At 45.7% G+C, this 13,511-nt stretch overlaps 1 protein-coding gene across 2 annotated transcripts in view; it reads right to left on the reverse strand.

The window, feature by feature from the left end:
• Positions 1 to 13,511, reverse strand: part of PPP1R16B (protein phosphatase 1 regulatory subunit 16B) — a gene marked incomplete at its 5' end in the record, with an annotated part of 39,922 nt that overhangs the window by 3,956 nt on the left and 22,455 nt on the right. For both annotated transcript variants that reach the window (XM_082007094.1, XM_082007093.1), the window contains 4 exons: positions 1,948 to 2,072; positions 2,397 to 2,500; positions 4,734 to 4,879; positions 6,910 to 6,980. In XM_082007094.1, the coding sequence (XP_081863220.1) occupies positions 1,948 to 2,072; positions 2,397 to 2,500; positions 4,734 to 4,879; positions 6,910 to 6,980 (446 nt within the window). The remainder of the gene's footprint in view (positions 1 to 1,947; positions 2,073 to 2,396; positions 2,501 to 4,733; positions 4,880 to 6,909; positions 6,981 to 13,511) is intronic.

Consider the following 13,511-nt stretch of genomic DNA (forward strand, 5'->3'; position numbering starts at 1 on the left):
TTTCTTAGATAATGTCTGAGTCTAGATCTGGACAGGCAACACATTTCACATTTGGCAGATGCCATCAGGTCACAAGCAGGTTGTCCTGACTCAGTATCACCTGTATGTAAATTCTGATTGGAGAGGAAACCACTTAACAGTTCTTAAAAAAACTTACACATATGGGTTAGAAAAATAATGTTTTCACATTTTAAATCAAGGGCTCTTAAGTGCTTCCCAACCTATAGGGAAACAGCACCATCAAAACGCAAGCCTGCAATGGAGAACATCATCCACTGTAAACTCTGCATTCCTCATGCCAGAAGAATGTCTCCTCTTCCCCACCTAAGTGCCATGGATGTGATTTTTTGGATTGCATTTTCAGCCTGCTTTAGAAGTCAGGACTCCCTTCGTGCAGTTTCAGTTCCACTCACGCTATAATTGTTTTTACCATTTGAAAATCAAGAACATTTTAATCCTTGGCTACTTTTAGTTAAGGGAATATGATTTTTCAGATATTGGCTTCCAACTACAACCATCACTTTGAAGACATCAATAATAGTCTCCTTTAGTCCCCCACAACACTTCATGTCTCTGAAGATTTTCATAATTGCAGTCTGCTGTTGCATCTCTAAGCAAAACATTGAACCTATGCACTACTCTGAAGGTATGAACTCCACTCAGAGCTCATCCTATTTCAGCTGTACTAAAGAAGAGAATCAAAGTTTCTTTTCAAAAATTTCCATGTGGATTCCACCACACAAAGTCAAACACTCATATGGAAATAAATTCTGATGCTTTCTAGCAATTCAAGTAATTTCTACATAAATATTATGGCACTGGGTTGTACCCTCTAGAGGCCATATGAATTAACAAGGAGTCACTTCGGGGTGATATAAAAGTGGAAGCCAAGAGGTCTGCTTAAATTTATTTATATATATATAATCCTCATTAAAGGGAAAAATGCATTCAAAAATAGTCATCCGAGTCTATCTTGGAGGAAGCCTGCCCTCCCCTTACGCATCTGGTATATGCTATAGGTGACAATTTAGATTAAGAAACCTGAATGCACTGCCATGGTCTGTCCATCAAACAAATGACACCAAGTGGCCTGCGTATCAGCTATGTGTGGACCAAGCATCAAATGACCAAAGTTTTATGAAAGTCCCAACACACAGGACAGCATTACTGAACTTTGCCTAAATTGGGACTGCTGTAGGCAAGGGTTTAAGATACGTGTTTGCAGGCGAAAAAGAAGGGAACAGGACTAGGACTGTGCAGCTTTCTCGGTCCCTGTCCAGTCATATCAGATGCCAGCTTGCTTTGTGCTGTACGTTCGTCCTGGGTGCTCTCCTCTGCGCAGGGGCAGATGCCATCCTACGTGAATAAACACAGCACTCCATTGACTCTGTATGAGCCAGATGCTATGCAAAGCAGAAAGAAGAGGAGCCAGAAAATCTCCAGAGTGCCCAACACCAGATCTTCCTCCCATGAAAACCAGAGGACTCTCACATCTCTGCCATGGGAGTCAGGTCAGACTACAGGACTAGTGAGAAGCAAAACATTACTGGGAAGTCTTTCAGTCCCGATTCCTCAGGGGTCAGCACAAGTGCTATGTTCTGCAACTCTTCATTACAGGATTTCTTGCCCCTTTCTTTGTCACCAGGCTCTGTCAGACAGCACCCAGGAGCTCAGCAGCCCTACTGCTGGACAACTGACAGAGCTCTCATGAACAAGGGATTCGCTTCAAAAAGCACAGGGTTAGACACTAAGTTATGTCAGCTGTACTCATGGACAGAGCCTGTTCCTACGTGACAATAAACTAAAACAGGGAAAAAGATCAAAATTGCTCCCTTACTCCTCTCAGTGACTTGTACATGTTGATTTTGTATAACTCCTGCCACAGGGCAGGTTTCATAACCTACAGGCAAAGGAAGGCAAAAGTGAAGCCACAGCAGTTTCACTCACCAGCGTAGCACCTTGGGCATCAGTCCTGTTCAGGTCTTGTCCAGTTGCAAGTATGTCATGAATGTCACAGATCATGACCTGCTCTGGAGCAGCCCGCATCTCATTGATCCTTTCCTGTGTAATTCCTGTTAAAATTCAGAGTTAGAGGGAAGAAGAGTTGGTAAGGGTCTTTGCCTTCACTGGTTGCATAAAATTACACTTACGATTCCTGATTGGTATGACCTTACACCCTTTTCAGAGGTCATGTAACTGGGGGGATTGACAGCTGTCCTTTCAACCTCATCATTATTTAGGAATCAAAGAAACTAGACAGAGTCAGGTTCCAAGAAATTATGCCAGGTAGCAGCTCTCTGCTTTTCTCCAGAGGCAAATCAAGAGCTGAGAAACAAGGTAATTTTTAGTACTACATTGACCCATTTTTGTATTTGACATGAACTCAGCCTCCTTACCCTGATAAGCCATGCAAGTCTCAATGACGTCCAGAGTTGGCTCATCTTCACAGAGGTCATACGGCATGTTGCCATCTGCATTTACTGCCAACAAGTCTGCTCCACTGCAAGGAGAAAAGAGTTACACAAGAAAGATCCTCACACATCCTAGAGCAGACAGTGCCAAACACTGGGATAAATGCTTAGGAAAAACTAATTGAGGTTTAATAGTTGCCCAAAGGTCACCAAGATTTGTGTGAGAGAAGAAAGATTTGAAGCAAAGCCATGGAGCTATGAATGGGGAAGATAAATTCCAGAAGTGGCTGAAAGGCAGCATGCTATGCCTCCTTCATGGGCTATGGGGCACATGAGCCACTGAGCTGTTCCTGTCCTCTCCTGATCCTGGCACTGGACAGACAGACAGCTTCTCAATGATAGAAGTGATTTATTTGCTGAATTTCTGGATAACAAGCCAAGCAACTACCAGGTGCTTGTTATCTGGGTGTCTGGCAGTCCCTCAATGAAAAGTTTACAAGGATCAGAAAAGTTGGGAAAGATACGGGCTGAATGGTGGAGGAAGGCTTCCATCTAGCCAAGGGCATGTTGGCAAAAAATAGTAATAAAAAAAAAATTCTGTCAACTGGTGAATTTTTCGTTCTAATTATCCAAAAGCACTTCTCCAAGTGCTCTAGTGGATCTGGACAAAATTGCCAGCTAAATTGATCGTTGTCACCATTTTCCCACATAGTAGAAAATTTCCAGCACCTTCTGAACTGTGCCATTTTAGTTAGCTGTTAAATAGTTCCAGCTGTATTCTGATCTACCTTGACAGTTAACAGCCTTGGAAGGACAGCAGACAGCATCCATTTGCATTTAGATTCCGTCGTCTTTATATATTTTTTTCCCTTCTGCCTGAGCAGAACAAACTACATTGAAATTCACATTTGCAAAGTACCAGCGTTAGCTTAATCAGCAAATAAAAAAGCAAGGAACTGGACATCTTTTGTGGGCTACTTCCTCTGATGGTCTCCAAGGGTTCCAGGTCCCATCACTAGTAACATTGCCTTCAAAGGCAGTGTTTAACTAGTCATTAGATATGTGACACCTCCTGTAAAGGACAACTTTGATTGTAGGAAACAAATTAAATCACCCCATTCCTCAAAAGTCCAGGGGAAGATTGTTTCTGAGCATAGGATCATGACATTAGGGTACTAGAGTCCAAATTTGCTGGCAACTACTTACCACAGGGCAGTCTATGACAACTAGGGCCATAAGCTCCAGTTCCTCACCTTGCCACCCATCCGATGACACTCCCTTACCTTCAATTAAGAGTCAGGAATGCACTATATTGTTCCACATTTATTTGCTCCATTTTTATGTCCCTCATACAAAAATTTCCTAACGCACGTGGGAACGTCCTCCAAGGGATGATTGTTTGCATCCTCTGCTCTACTTCCTCCATTATATGGCCAAAAGAAGGGCCACATTTTCAATGCTAGTCTCCCAGATGACAGCATCACAGGAAGAAGTCTCCCTCCCCAAGGAAGAAGCAGCAGGCACTGCTGTGCAGTGCAGCATGTCAACACTCCCAAAACACGCTCTACCCTCTACACTGTCACTCTGGGAAACGGAGGAGAGGGCTCCATACAGAGTCAAGACGATCTGCTCCAGACAGGATTCACAGCAGGTGCTCATTAAATGCTGCACATGGTACAGCTCAAAACACATATGGCTTCCTCCTCCTTGCTGGCAAGTCAAGGGAAGGCTTGAGCTTTAGGGCCTTGGTAAAGGCAAGTGGAAGGTCCAGCGCGAGCACCCTGTCTCACACCGCTGAGGAACAAACACATTACAAGAAGCTAACTGGTTACTAATTAAGAGTCAGTAAGACAGGTCACAAAGTTCAGCCAAGTATCTGAGCTGTACGAACATGCTGTCCTACATCAGTGTCTCTTTGGCTGTGGTTGGAAGACCTGAAGTCATGTTTAAGAGCTTGAGGGTGGATCCTGCTGGCTGCTCCTGTTTCTACCCATCCAGCAAGCACAGTCCAACAAGCACAAACACAGGCACATACACAGCAGAATACAGACAAAAAGTGGCACATTTTGACCCAGTCCCCAGAAGCTTCATGAAACTGAGTCAAGTAATCTAGGGTTTTACTGCATGTCCTCAGCCTTTCTGCTCTTCCTCCTCCACCCCCTTTTCTCCCATGCAGGAAGGAGTCCCATGAATAGCCTGAAAGCAGGGAATAATCACCACCGCTGCCATCTCGCAAGGTACTAAGCAGTCTCGGTCTCCATCCACAGAAGCTGTGGGTAGAATCAGGTCTGCAGAAAGGGACAGACACAAAAAGCCACCTACTGCTGGATGAGGATCTTCACCAGATTGATATGACCACATGTAGCTGCTGCATGCAACGGAGTCCACAGCTCGTTGTCCTTTGCATTGACATTGGCCCCGTGGTTGAGGAGAAGCTTGACTATCTCTTCATAGTTGTCTATGCAGCACTGGTGAGGAAGAGATGCAGAAAGATGTTTTTTTTTAAACTTTGTGAAGATGGGTGTTCATACCAGTTGTACCAGGGTACCTGGGTGTGGAGACCTACTTTATCGTGCAGTGTTTGGCAACAAGCATCTCCAACAGAGTTAAACACTAAATTGAGCACAACCAGGTCAGAAAGGCACTATGCAGAACACCTACACTGGGCAGACTGAAGGGCAGTGGTGTTTAACAGGGCCTTCTGGTTTGGGGCAGAACCAATAGGGAACAATAGCAAATATGTGCACAGCTTCTATTCCACTGGGTCTTCCATATTCAAGAGCAAACACAGCAGAAATTCAACATAACCAGTATAACCACATACCAAGGGATGAGCTGACACGGTGACATTCCCTTTTCTTAGGGAAAATCCCACACACTGGCATATGATGAGTAAAAGTCTTCTCAGCAGCTCACGCTACCTACCACAGTTATCTGAAGAGATGCAAGCTGGATTCCCAGAATTATGCGGTACTTCGCAGGGCACCTTTCATTTCCTGAAAAGAACCAGCATCCTTGATGCATTTACACCACGGTCCCAGAGGCAGCCTGCAAGAACGGCCTCAACCGCTTTCCTTTGGGGAAGGTGGAATTTGCTCTTTGGCCCACCTCGTGCTCACCTCTTGACATGAATCCGTGTATGATAAAGACACTAAAGTAAGATTCATCCTTGTGCAAGAAGCCTGTTTGTGGTCTACATGTTACTGCAGGCTCACACAGGCTCAGCACTGCAGTATGGGCTTGTAATGGGGCTGGATTAAAACCCACCACAAGCATTTTAGCAGCTGAGTGACAAGGACCTTTTATGTACCTCTATTTCTGTTTACTATTTGTATATGGAAGTGAGGTTAAAATCATGCCTGTCACACAGCCAAGTTATCACAGAAGCGTATCTGCATCCTTCACTGGAAGCCACTGCTAAGGGGCCATAGCATTCATGTAGGAGCTTCTCTCTGTTCAGGGATTCAGCTAATTCTAGTGGATGCAAAGTTCCCACCTCAGCTCCCAAATGCACCTTGATAATAACTGATCCTTCAGTGGGCAAGGTGGGATTCTCCATGGCTTCAGTACCTAGCAGGGAAAGCAATGAGGCTGTCAGCATTTCTCTCTGTGCAGAGTAACATCTCTTTGGAGATGTGGTTCTGGTGGGGACCTTTTATTCTTCTAGTTTGCATTTTTAAGCAAACATCCATCTAGCTTTGTAGAGAGCGAGCGACTTGCCGAAGAATCCAAAATCCCAAGTCAATGGGAGCATTTACAGCAGGGACTCATGGCGAGAAAACCACGAGTCCCCATTCCGCCCTCGGAGCGCGTGTGACAGCCGCGCCACTGTTCTTCGCGGCAGCGGAGGCGGCCGCTGCCAGGCACGGCGAGTCCCACGGGCCTTCTGCAGGCTGAGTCTCCTGACGCTTTCGCACTGAAAGTCAGGACTCATGAGGAGGAGTGGGGATGGGGGCCTTTGGAAGAAGAACAGAAAAATCCTTATGGGATCAGCGCAGAGGCTCTGAGGAAGGCTTACACCCCACTATTAGCAAGTCTATTTTACTGGCGATCAGCTGCTGCCATCTCATACAGGCTTTCAGAAGTCTCTGAGCCTGCAGAGAGCAGCAGCAGGCTCTCCAAACATCCTGTGCGTCATTTATTTAAACCAGTTTCAAAACTCACGGGCTGCCAAAGTCTCTAAACTTCAGTTAACCTGCTTTAAGAGTTTACAGCCCAGCACTGCAAAGATTAAAGGATGGGAGAAATGTCCATGTCTGAAATCCAGCCCCGATTCCTGAGCTCTTACTGTCACTGAACAAAGTCTGGGATACAGCAAGAGAAGGGTTTGATCTCAGTTTGCTCCCCAAGAAACAGGACTGCCAGCACGTGTTGAAGTTTCACTGCTTTAACTGAGCAACAAAATGAAACACAAGAGCTCTCCCCGTTTACCCCGACAGGTCTGCTCAGAGGGCAGCGGGAAGACGGACAGTGGCTGCGACCTCATCCCACGCCTCACCTGATGCAGTGCAGTTAATCCATCTTCATTGCACAGGTCTGGGCTGATGTTGCTCTTCAGCAAGTAACACACTGTAAGGGAAGGAGACAGGAGGAACGGCGTCAGATCAGGAATCCTAACACACCTCCTGCTCTCAGCTAGCCCTGGCCAGTTCAAGCTGAAGGGAACCTGCACCATCAGGGTGTCCCAGTGCGGGCAGAGCTGCAGGAGACCTTGTAGCCAAGAGCTCAACACTGGCATGAACCCGCAGTCACCGCAGTGAGAAAAAGGCCTTCTTGGTTTTATCCAGCAGAGAGCACCAGCATACAATTTTCCCCCAACTGCCTTCCAAAAGAGACTTTGCTATTTATTACAGCTGTCATTTTCATATGGTTTTGCTAGAACAATCTACATTTTTATCCTGTGCTTTGCAGCATCTGAGTGCAACCCCTGCACACGGCAGCCCAGGAGACCTCAAAGGCAATCAGGGATTTTGGGGTCCTGAGTTACAACCATAAGAGAGATCTCACTGTGGGGGAGATGAGGTCTTGCCTCAAGAAGTTATCAATCTGGGACAAGAAGGCAAATACGTTCAGGGGCCCGGCACATCTAAAATACACCGGGGTTGCTGCGGACACTTCACATGAAATGTTACATATTTAAAGAAAGCTTCCCAGAGGTTTTCTTTTTTTATTACTGCTTTGGAGGGAAAGGATAAGATTTATTCCATTAAAACGCAAATTTCTGAAACACGTGAAAAGCCATTAGCCTCTAGGTAAAAGATAAAATTTGCTCTGAGGTACAGATCTTGCACACGGTAATAGCAATAAGGCTGGCAGAGGAAGTAAATTAATAGCAACCCCAGGAACTCTTCAAATTCAACACTGCTGACAGATCTTCATGATCTATAACCCATCTTCTGCTGTTTACTTGCTCATTCCCTGCTTTTTCCAGAGATTTTACTACCTAAGGCTTTTCCCACCTCGGACGTCACTCACAGCACAGGCACAAGCCAGAAGTTCATAACCATCTCCCTGCGGCCAGGGTAGCAGCAGATATTCAAGTCCCATCTTATTTGTTGGCAAAGTTGCAACCATTAAGCGTAACCAGAGCTGCAAAATAAGGAACAGTAACAAAGCTAAAAGGGCAATAATCATCTTCAGAGCTGGAAATCAAAAAGACTGCAAGGTTGGCCACTCCCAAAGCATCTTGCAGCTTCTGCTGCTTTTGACCAACCGCTGTCCCACTGTTAGAAAGAGCTCTTTCCCCGGCACATCCCCAGGGAAACCTGCTCTCGGGGCTGTCCCTGGGGACAGAGCACTTCTGGCATCCAAAGTAGAACATGGAAAATATGTCCACAATGACATCAATGTTGACTTATGGAGCTTTGTTAAAAAGAGCTGGAAAGTGCACTTGCAAGAAAGGAGAATTGAAACCAAAGTGAAATTTTGTTTGGAAGCCACCAGTCTGCTGTTATCAAAGAGGAAGGCAAAACTGGAAAGAAGCAAAATAAAACACTTTCTATCACAGGATTGTTCCACCCGACTCAAAATGAATGCAGGAATTTACGTTTGCTGGAAATAACTTTAAGCCATTGACACATGCTCGATGAAACTGATACAAAAAAGCAGAATACAACAAAGAACAAAACTCATCGCCCACCGCGGCGAGTCCGAAGTGTCTGAGTTTTTTCCAGCTCAAAAGCCACTGCAGGAAGCCTACGCCTACCCCCAGCTCACACCCCCTGACACTTGCATGCTTGACAGTAATAAGAGCACTGAACCCCAGCCAGTATATCCAATTTAATGACTATGCTTCTACTGTTTCTGGCCAGCCCCAAGCTCCTGCTCTCCTAATCCAAGCTGAGTGATAGGCGAGGCATTCACCAGTGGATCTGGTTGTCTCTTGTTTACTTTGGATGCTCTGCCATTAGGGTTTTAATTCAATCTCAGTCATTTAAGAGCCATTGTATACTAATGACATCAAGCTCTGTAATCATGTTTTGTCTGATTATGGAGATTTGGACAAATAGATGCTGGCAGATTAATCTTACAAGTGCTGTCCCTCCATGGGAAGAAGCAGTAGCATAAATCCCAGCTTGTTATGGAGTATCGGGTTTTCTGTTGAAGGCTCTGTGATCGTGGCTTGACAGAGCTTCTAAGAGACCTTGAAGGGTTAAGATTCAGAGAAGGATTTATCTTACCCTAAAGCAGCTTTGAATTCTCTGCTAAACGTTGCAACAGCCCTCATGTTCACAATGCACCTCCCTTGGCTCCCATCTGCCCTCGGGACTAGCTCACCACAGCCCTCAAAACATTTCCCATTATCCCCCAACACACCGAAGACTGACAACCACAAGACTCCAGAAATGAGTACAGAAAAGTCAGGTAATGAAGCTAGGTATGGATGTGGTACCAATGAGTCCAGGCAAACATGGCTTGAAGAAGAGATCAAACTCCTTTCTGACTAGATGAAGTTTGCACCTCGGGGTTCAGCAGGGGAGCACGGGGCTGGGCAGCAACAAGTCCTGGCTCTTTTCTCTAAAGTCAGAGGGGTGTTGCCTTCAGTATTCCTCATGCTCCAGCCAACAAATCCCAACAGCTAGGCAGAAGTCTCCGAGGACTGCGATTTCCTATTACACATGCCCCCTTTTACAAGCAAGGGCATCTACCCAGCGCCCCACCAAGCTCGTAGCAGAACGCAGCCCCAGTTCCTACCCACCACCCCCACAGCAAGGCGCCGGGCGGCAAAGAGCAGCTTCGTCACCCCCCGCTCCCCGTGGGGAGAACTGCAGAGGGACGTGGAGGGACGACATGGATCTTCCCCATGCCCGCTACCCAGGAACGGCCTGGGCGAAAACCTCCTGCCCTCCCATGTGGCTGGGAAGAACAAGTCACATTCGTGGGTTCAGCAGGCAGCAGCCTCCACTTCAACACTTACGATTAACTTCTTAAAGAGAGCTCAGTACCTAAAACGCAGAGCTCTCTAAAAATCTGTCTTTCTTTCTATGTAGGCAGGGGGAGGTGGGGAGAAGGGGCTGGATGCGTGCATATGCTTTATTACATCTCAAGCACAAGTTGTGGGAAGTAGTTTCAAATGCATAACAAATGAAGGAATGAAAATGATTACAATAAGAGCTGGGTGAACAAATTGTTGTGAATAATTCATTGCAAATTATATTAACTGAACAATCACTCAAATGTATTTTCCATTATTCTGCTTGCTCTGCCTATAATTGAACCTCTCACATGCCAAGATGGTGCACATTAATCTTCAATTTATATTTTATCATTCACATCTGTGCTGTGTTAAACGGAAAAAGCTCCCACAACAGCTGTGAAAATACATCACAGGTTTTAAGTCACCCTCCATCACATGTCCTGGGGCAGCCTCAGACAGATTCTCCTCTCTGAACACAACAAACCCACTTCTCAGGAGCTCCCTCTCCTCCCAAGCGTGTCCAAGCCGTGCTTATTCTCCCCAAAACCCATAAATCAGGGGGAAGACAAAGAAGCCACTGCAAAGGCTCTAAGGAAAATTCAATACGGGGTAATCAGCTCTCTCACCTGAAGAGATATTACAGCACTATTGTTTTTCATTGATGTTACTTCCCACTGAGTTTACACTAGAAAATAGCTTTTCCAGAGAAGTTCCTAAACCAGATGAAGACTTTTCCATGGAGAAAAAGCCCATTGTCAGTGCAGTTCCCCCTAAGTCAATAAGCTACACCATAAAATTCTGGATACTATTACGCTCCCATCTATACCCAGCTTTTGCATACCTCAACACTAGTAACTCATAAAAGAAAAAGACAACTGAAACTGATATGGTTACCAGAGGGTGAAAAAAAAACGCCAAACCAAATACCTTTCTGATAGGAGGTCCTGATTCCTCCCCAAAATATATAGTGGCAAACTACATATTGGCAAGCAGGCTTACCTGTATGTTCCAAGTTTACAAGCACACACAGGCCATTAGTTTTTAAAAATCCAGGTTTATCTTGATCCTTTGCGCTCAATGATTTCTTTTCAAAAATATTTAAAGTCTTCTAACTTTTTGGTTCTCAGGCCACCTTTAAAAGCTACTATTGCACTGAGGTCTCTATGGCAGTAGAATACTTCTTGTGCATTTATACCTGATTTCACTTGAATAAAACAAAGAGAAGTTTCCCTTGGATTAAGATGCACACTTTTACACATTGCTAGAAGCCACTTCCACCCAAGTGTAGCTTTAGTCAAAACCCGGCGAGGTGGAAGAAACTTCTCCCAGCGTGGCTTGTAGTGAGATGCTGGTGGTGTCTGTGCCACATCGGTGTCTTGGCAAAGGTCTAGAAGGACTGATCCCCAGGCTGCCAGGCGCGGTCCTGGGGATGGGCTCTGCTACTTCAAAGCTGTATTTTTACTGCTATGGTTTTGCAGGGATATTTATTACACAGGAGAAACATTGCCAGCAAAACAGCACTGAAGCTCTGAGTGCTCTGCCAGAGAAGCATCCAGCTTCCTAACACAACGCGCTATGATATTCATATTTAAGAGCATACCTAAACCCAGCGCAGTAACAGGACGAACACACTCAGCCTTATCCTCCACTCCCTGCGGCATGCAACTATAGCCCATTCTGGGCCATTGATAAACTCTGCAGCTCCCTAAAGCTTTTTGAAAGAAGAAAAAAAACCTACAGAAAACAAAACCCCACACTCGGCTAGCTTCAAACATTTATCACACCTAAAAATAAATATGGCCCAGTTTGCCTGCTGAGCTAGCAACTGAGACATCCCACCGTGACTGATCACCAAGCTTTCCGGGGAAGGTTCAAAGCCTGTTATGACACTTCCCACCTACTTTATAGCTGGGCACACACATTCCTTCTAATATACCCACAAAATCTGTGAAGTTTGGAAAGAGGCCAGCAGAGCCCCATCTGCTTCGTGCCATATTCACACGGGCAGGGACATTTCATGCAGCTATACTCAGCCCAGGTGCTGCTTCTCTCAAGGAAAATCCATTTCTGATTTTGATGCTTCTTGCTTAACAGGGCACACCCCTCCTTAGCCCCTGAGAGCCCACTTCGCATGGCGGGGTCTTCCCGCAGAGCTTGGAAGAGAGTGCACTGGGGCCCGGTTCGTGTACAGGTTTTATTCTGACAGCAAGTGAGAGCTGTCAGCAACTTGTACATTTATTTAATGCATAGGGTCCAATTCTTTCTCCCCATCTTTGTGTCCATTTCAATCGATTTTTGCTTCATGCTTTGACCCCTATCCATCATTGCAGTACCAGAGCACCAAGAAGAATACCATACGGGGACATCCATCTGCAGCTGCATCTTGGATGAATGGGCCAGGGTCAGGCACCCAAACCCTACTGCATCCCATGTTTTTCTTGTTCTGGACTTCAAGCTCTGACAATCCACTTAGTGCTAGTGATGCTAAACCATCGTTTTTAATGGATGCCATCCACCTGGGTTTAGTCAGATAAGTAACGGTGTACAAGTTACCCACCTGCAACCAGCAATGCTCAAAGGATGCAGCAGAAACAAAGCCAAACTCATTTCAATAGGGAAAATAAAAATTAGAGGGTGCTGCCATCCAACAAGCTTTTCTAAGGATGTAACATCACGTTCAAAAGCATCCTCATCCTCTCCTCCTGCTCAGACTAACAGTGAAATGGGTCCCCACAGGAGAGGCCACATACGTAAAGGAAAACTAAAGTCAGAGATTATTTTCTTGGTTTCCCATTCCTCATCTGTCATTGGAAGAATAAATAAATCATTTTGGTATGCTTTTTAAACAGATGATGGACTTTAAAAGGGATGAGTGTTTTATATAACTGTCAGGCTCCGCTGCCTTGAGCAGGATTTCTGTGGGCAGGGAGCCAGGAAAGCAGGTTCCCCAATATCATTGCGACAGTGACACCTGGGCTGCCAAAGAGCCTCTTCTCTTGTTAAGAGGCATTCTGGAGTAGGTATTTCCTATGAATGGTGCCTATTTAAAAAGTGCTAAAAAAAATTTAAGCCTGACTGATGGAGCTATGGATCAAGGAGACCAAGGTCAAGTTTTCCAAGGGTCACGCAGAAGCTGCAGTGATGAGCAGAGCAATGCTGGCTTTTGGGGTGCGATGGTGCTCAGCAGAAGGCACTGACAATGTGCAGAGGGAATCATCGCGCTGCGGTCGGAGCCACGTGAGCCAGTGGCCTGAGCAGGGGATGCCAACGGGAGGTGAGGGATGAGCGACAGCCACGTCCTCCAGCAGCGGCTCAACAGGAACCTGCATCACCCATCTCCTGAGCTCACACCTGAAATGCTGGGTTTGGTGGGTGCAAGCAGGCAAGCAACACATCTACCTTCCCGTCGTGTTTCAGGCAGTTAGGGCACCTTCAGATTCAGTAAATGCTCAACCAAGACCTTCTGTTCTTCTACTGCTCTGGCTACTTCCAGCTTTCTTCCCACAAAAAGCTCTTCTTGGAAGACATGGCAACACATGCAAACCCATTCAGACAAAACGACATCAAAACCTTTTATCTGAGCAGCACAAAGGATCTCACTTATATACCGGTTCAAAAACTACTTCTGATGTACTGGACCAAAACCTATCTGCTGAGACGTGTAGCAGTCGTCACCTGTGATG

Source organism: Phaethon aethereus (assembly GCF_964289735.1).
Source record: "Phaethon aethereus genome assembly, chromosome: 16".
Classification (NCBI taxonomy): Eukaryota; Metazoa; Chordata; class Aves; order Phaethontiformes; family Phaethontidae; genus Phaethon; species Phaethon aethereus.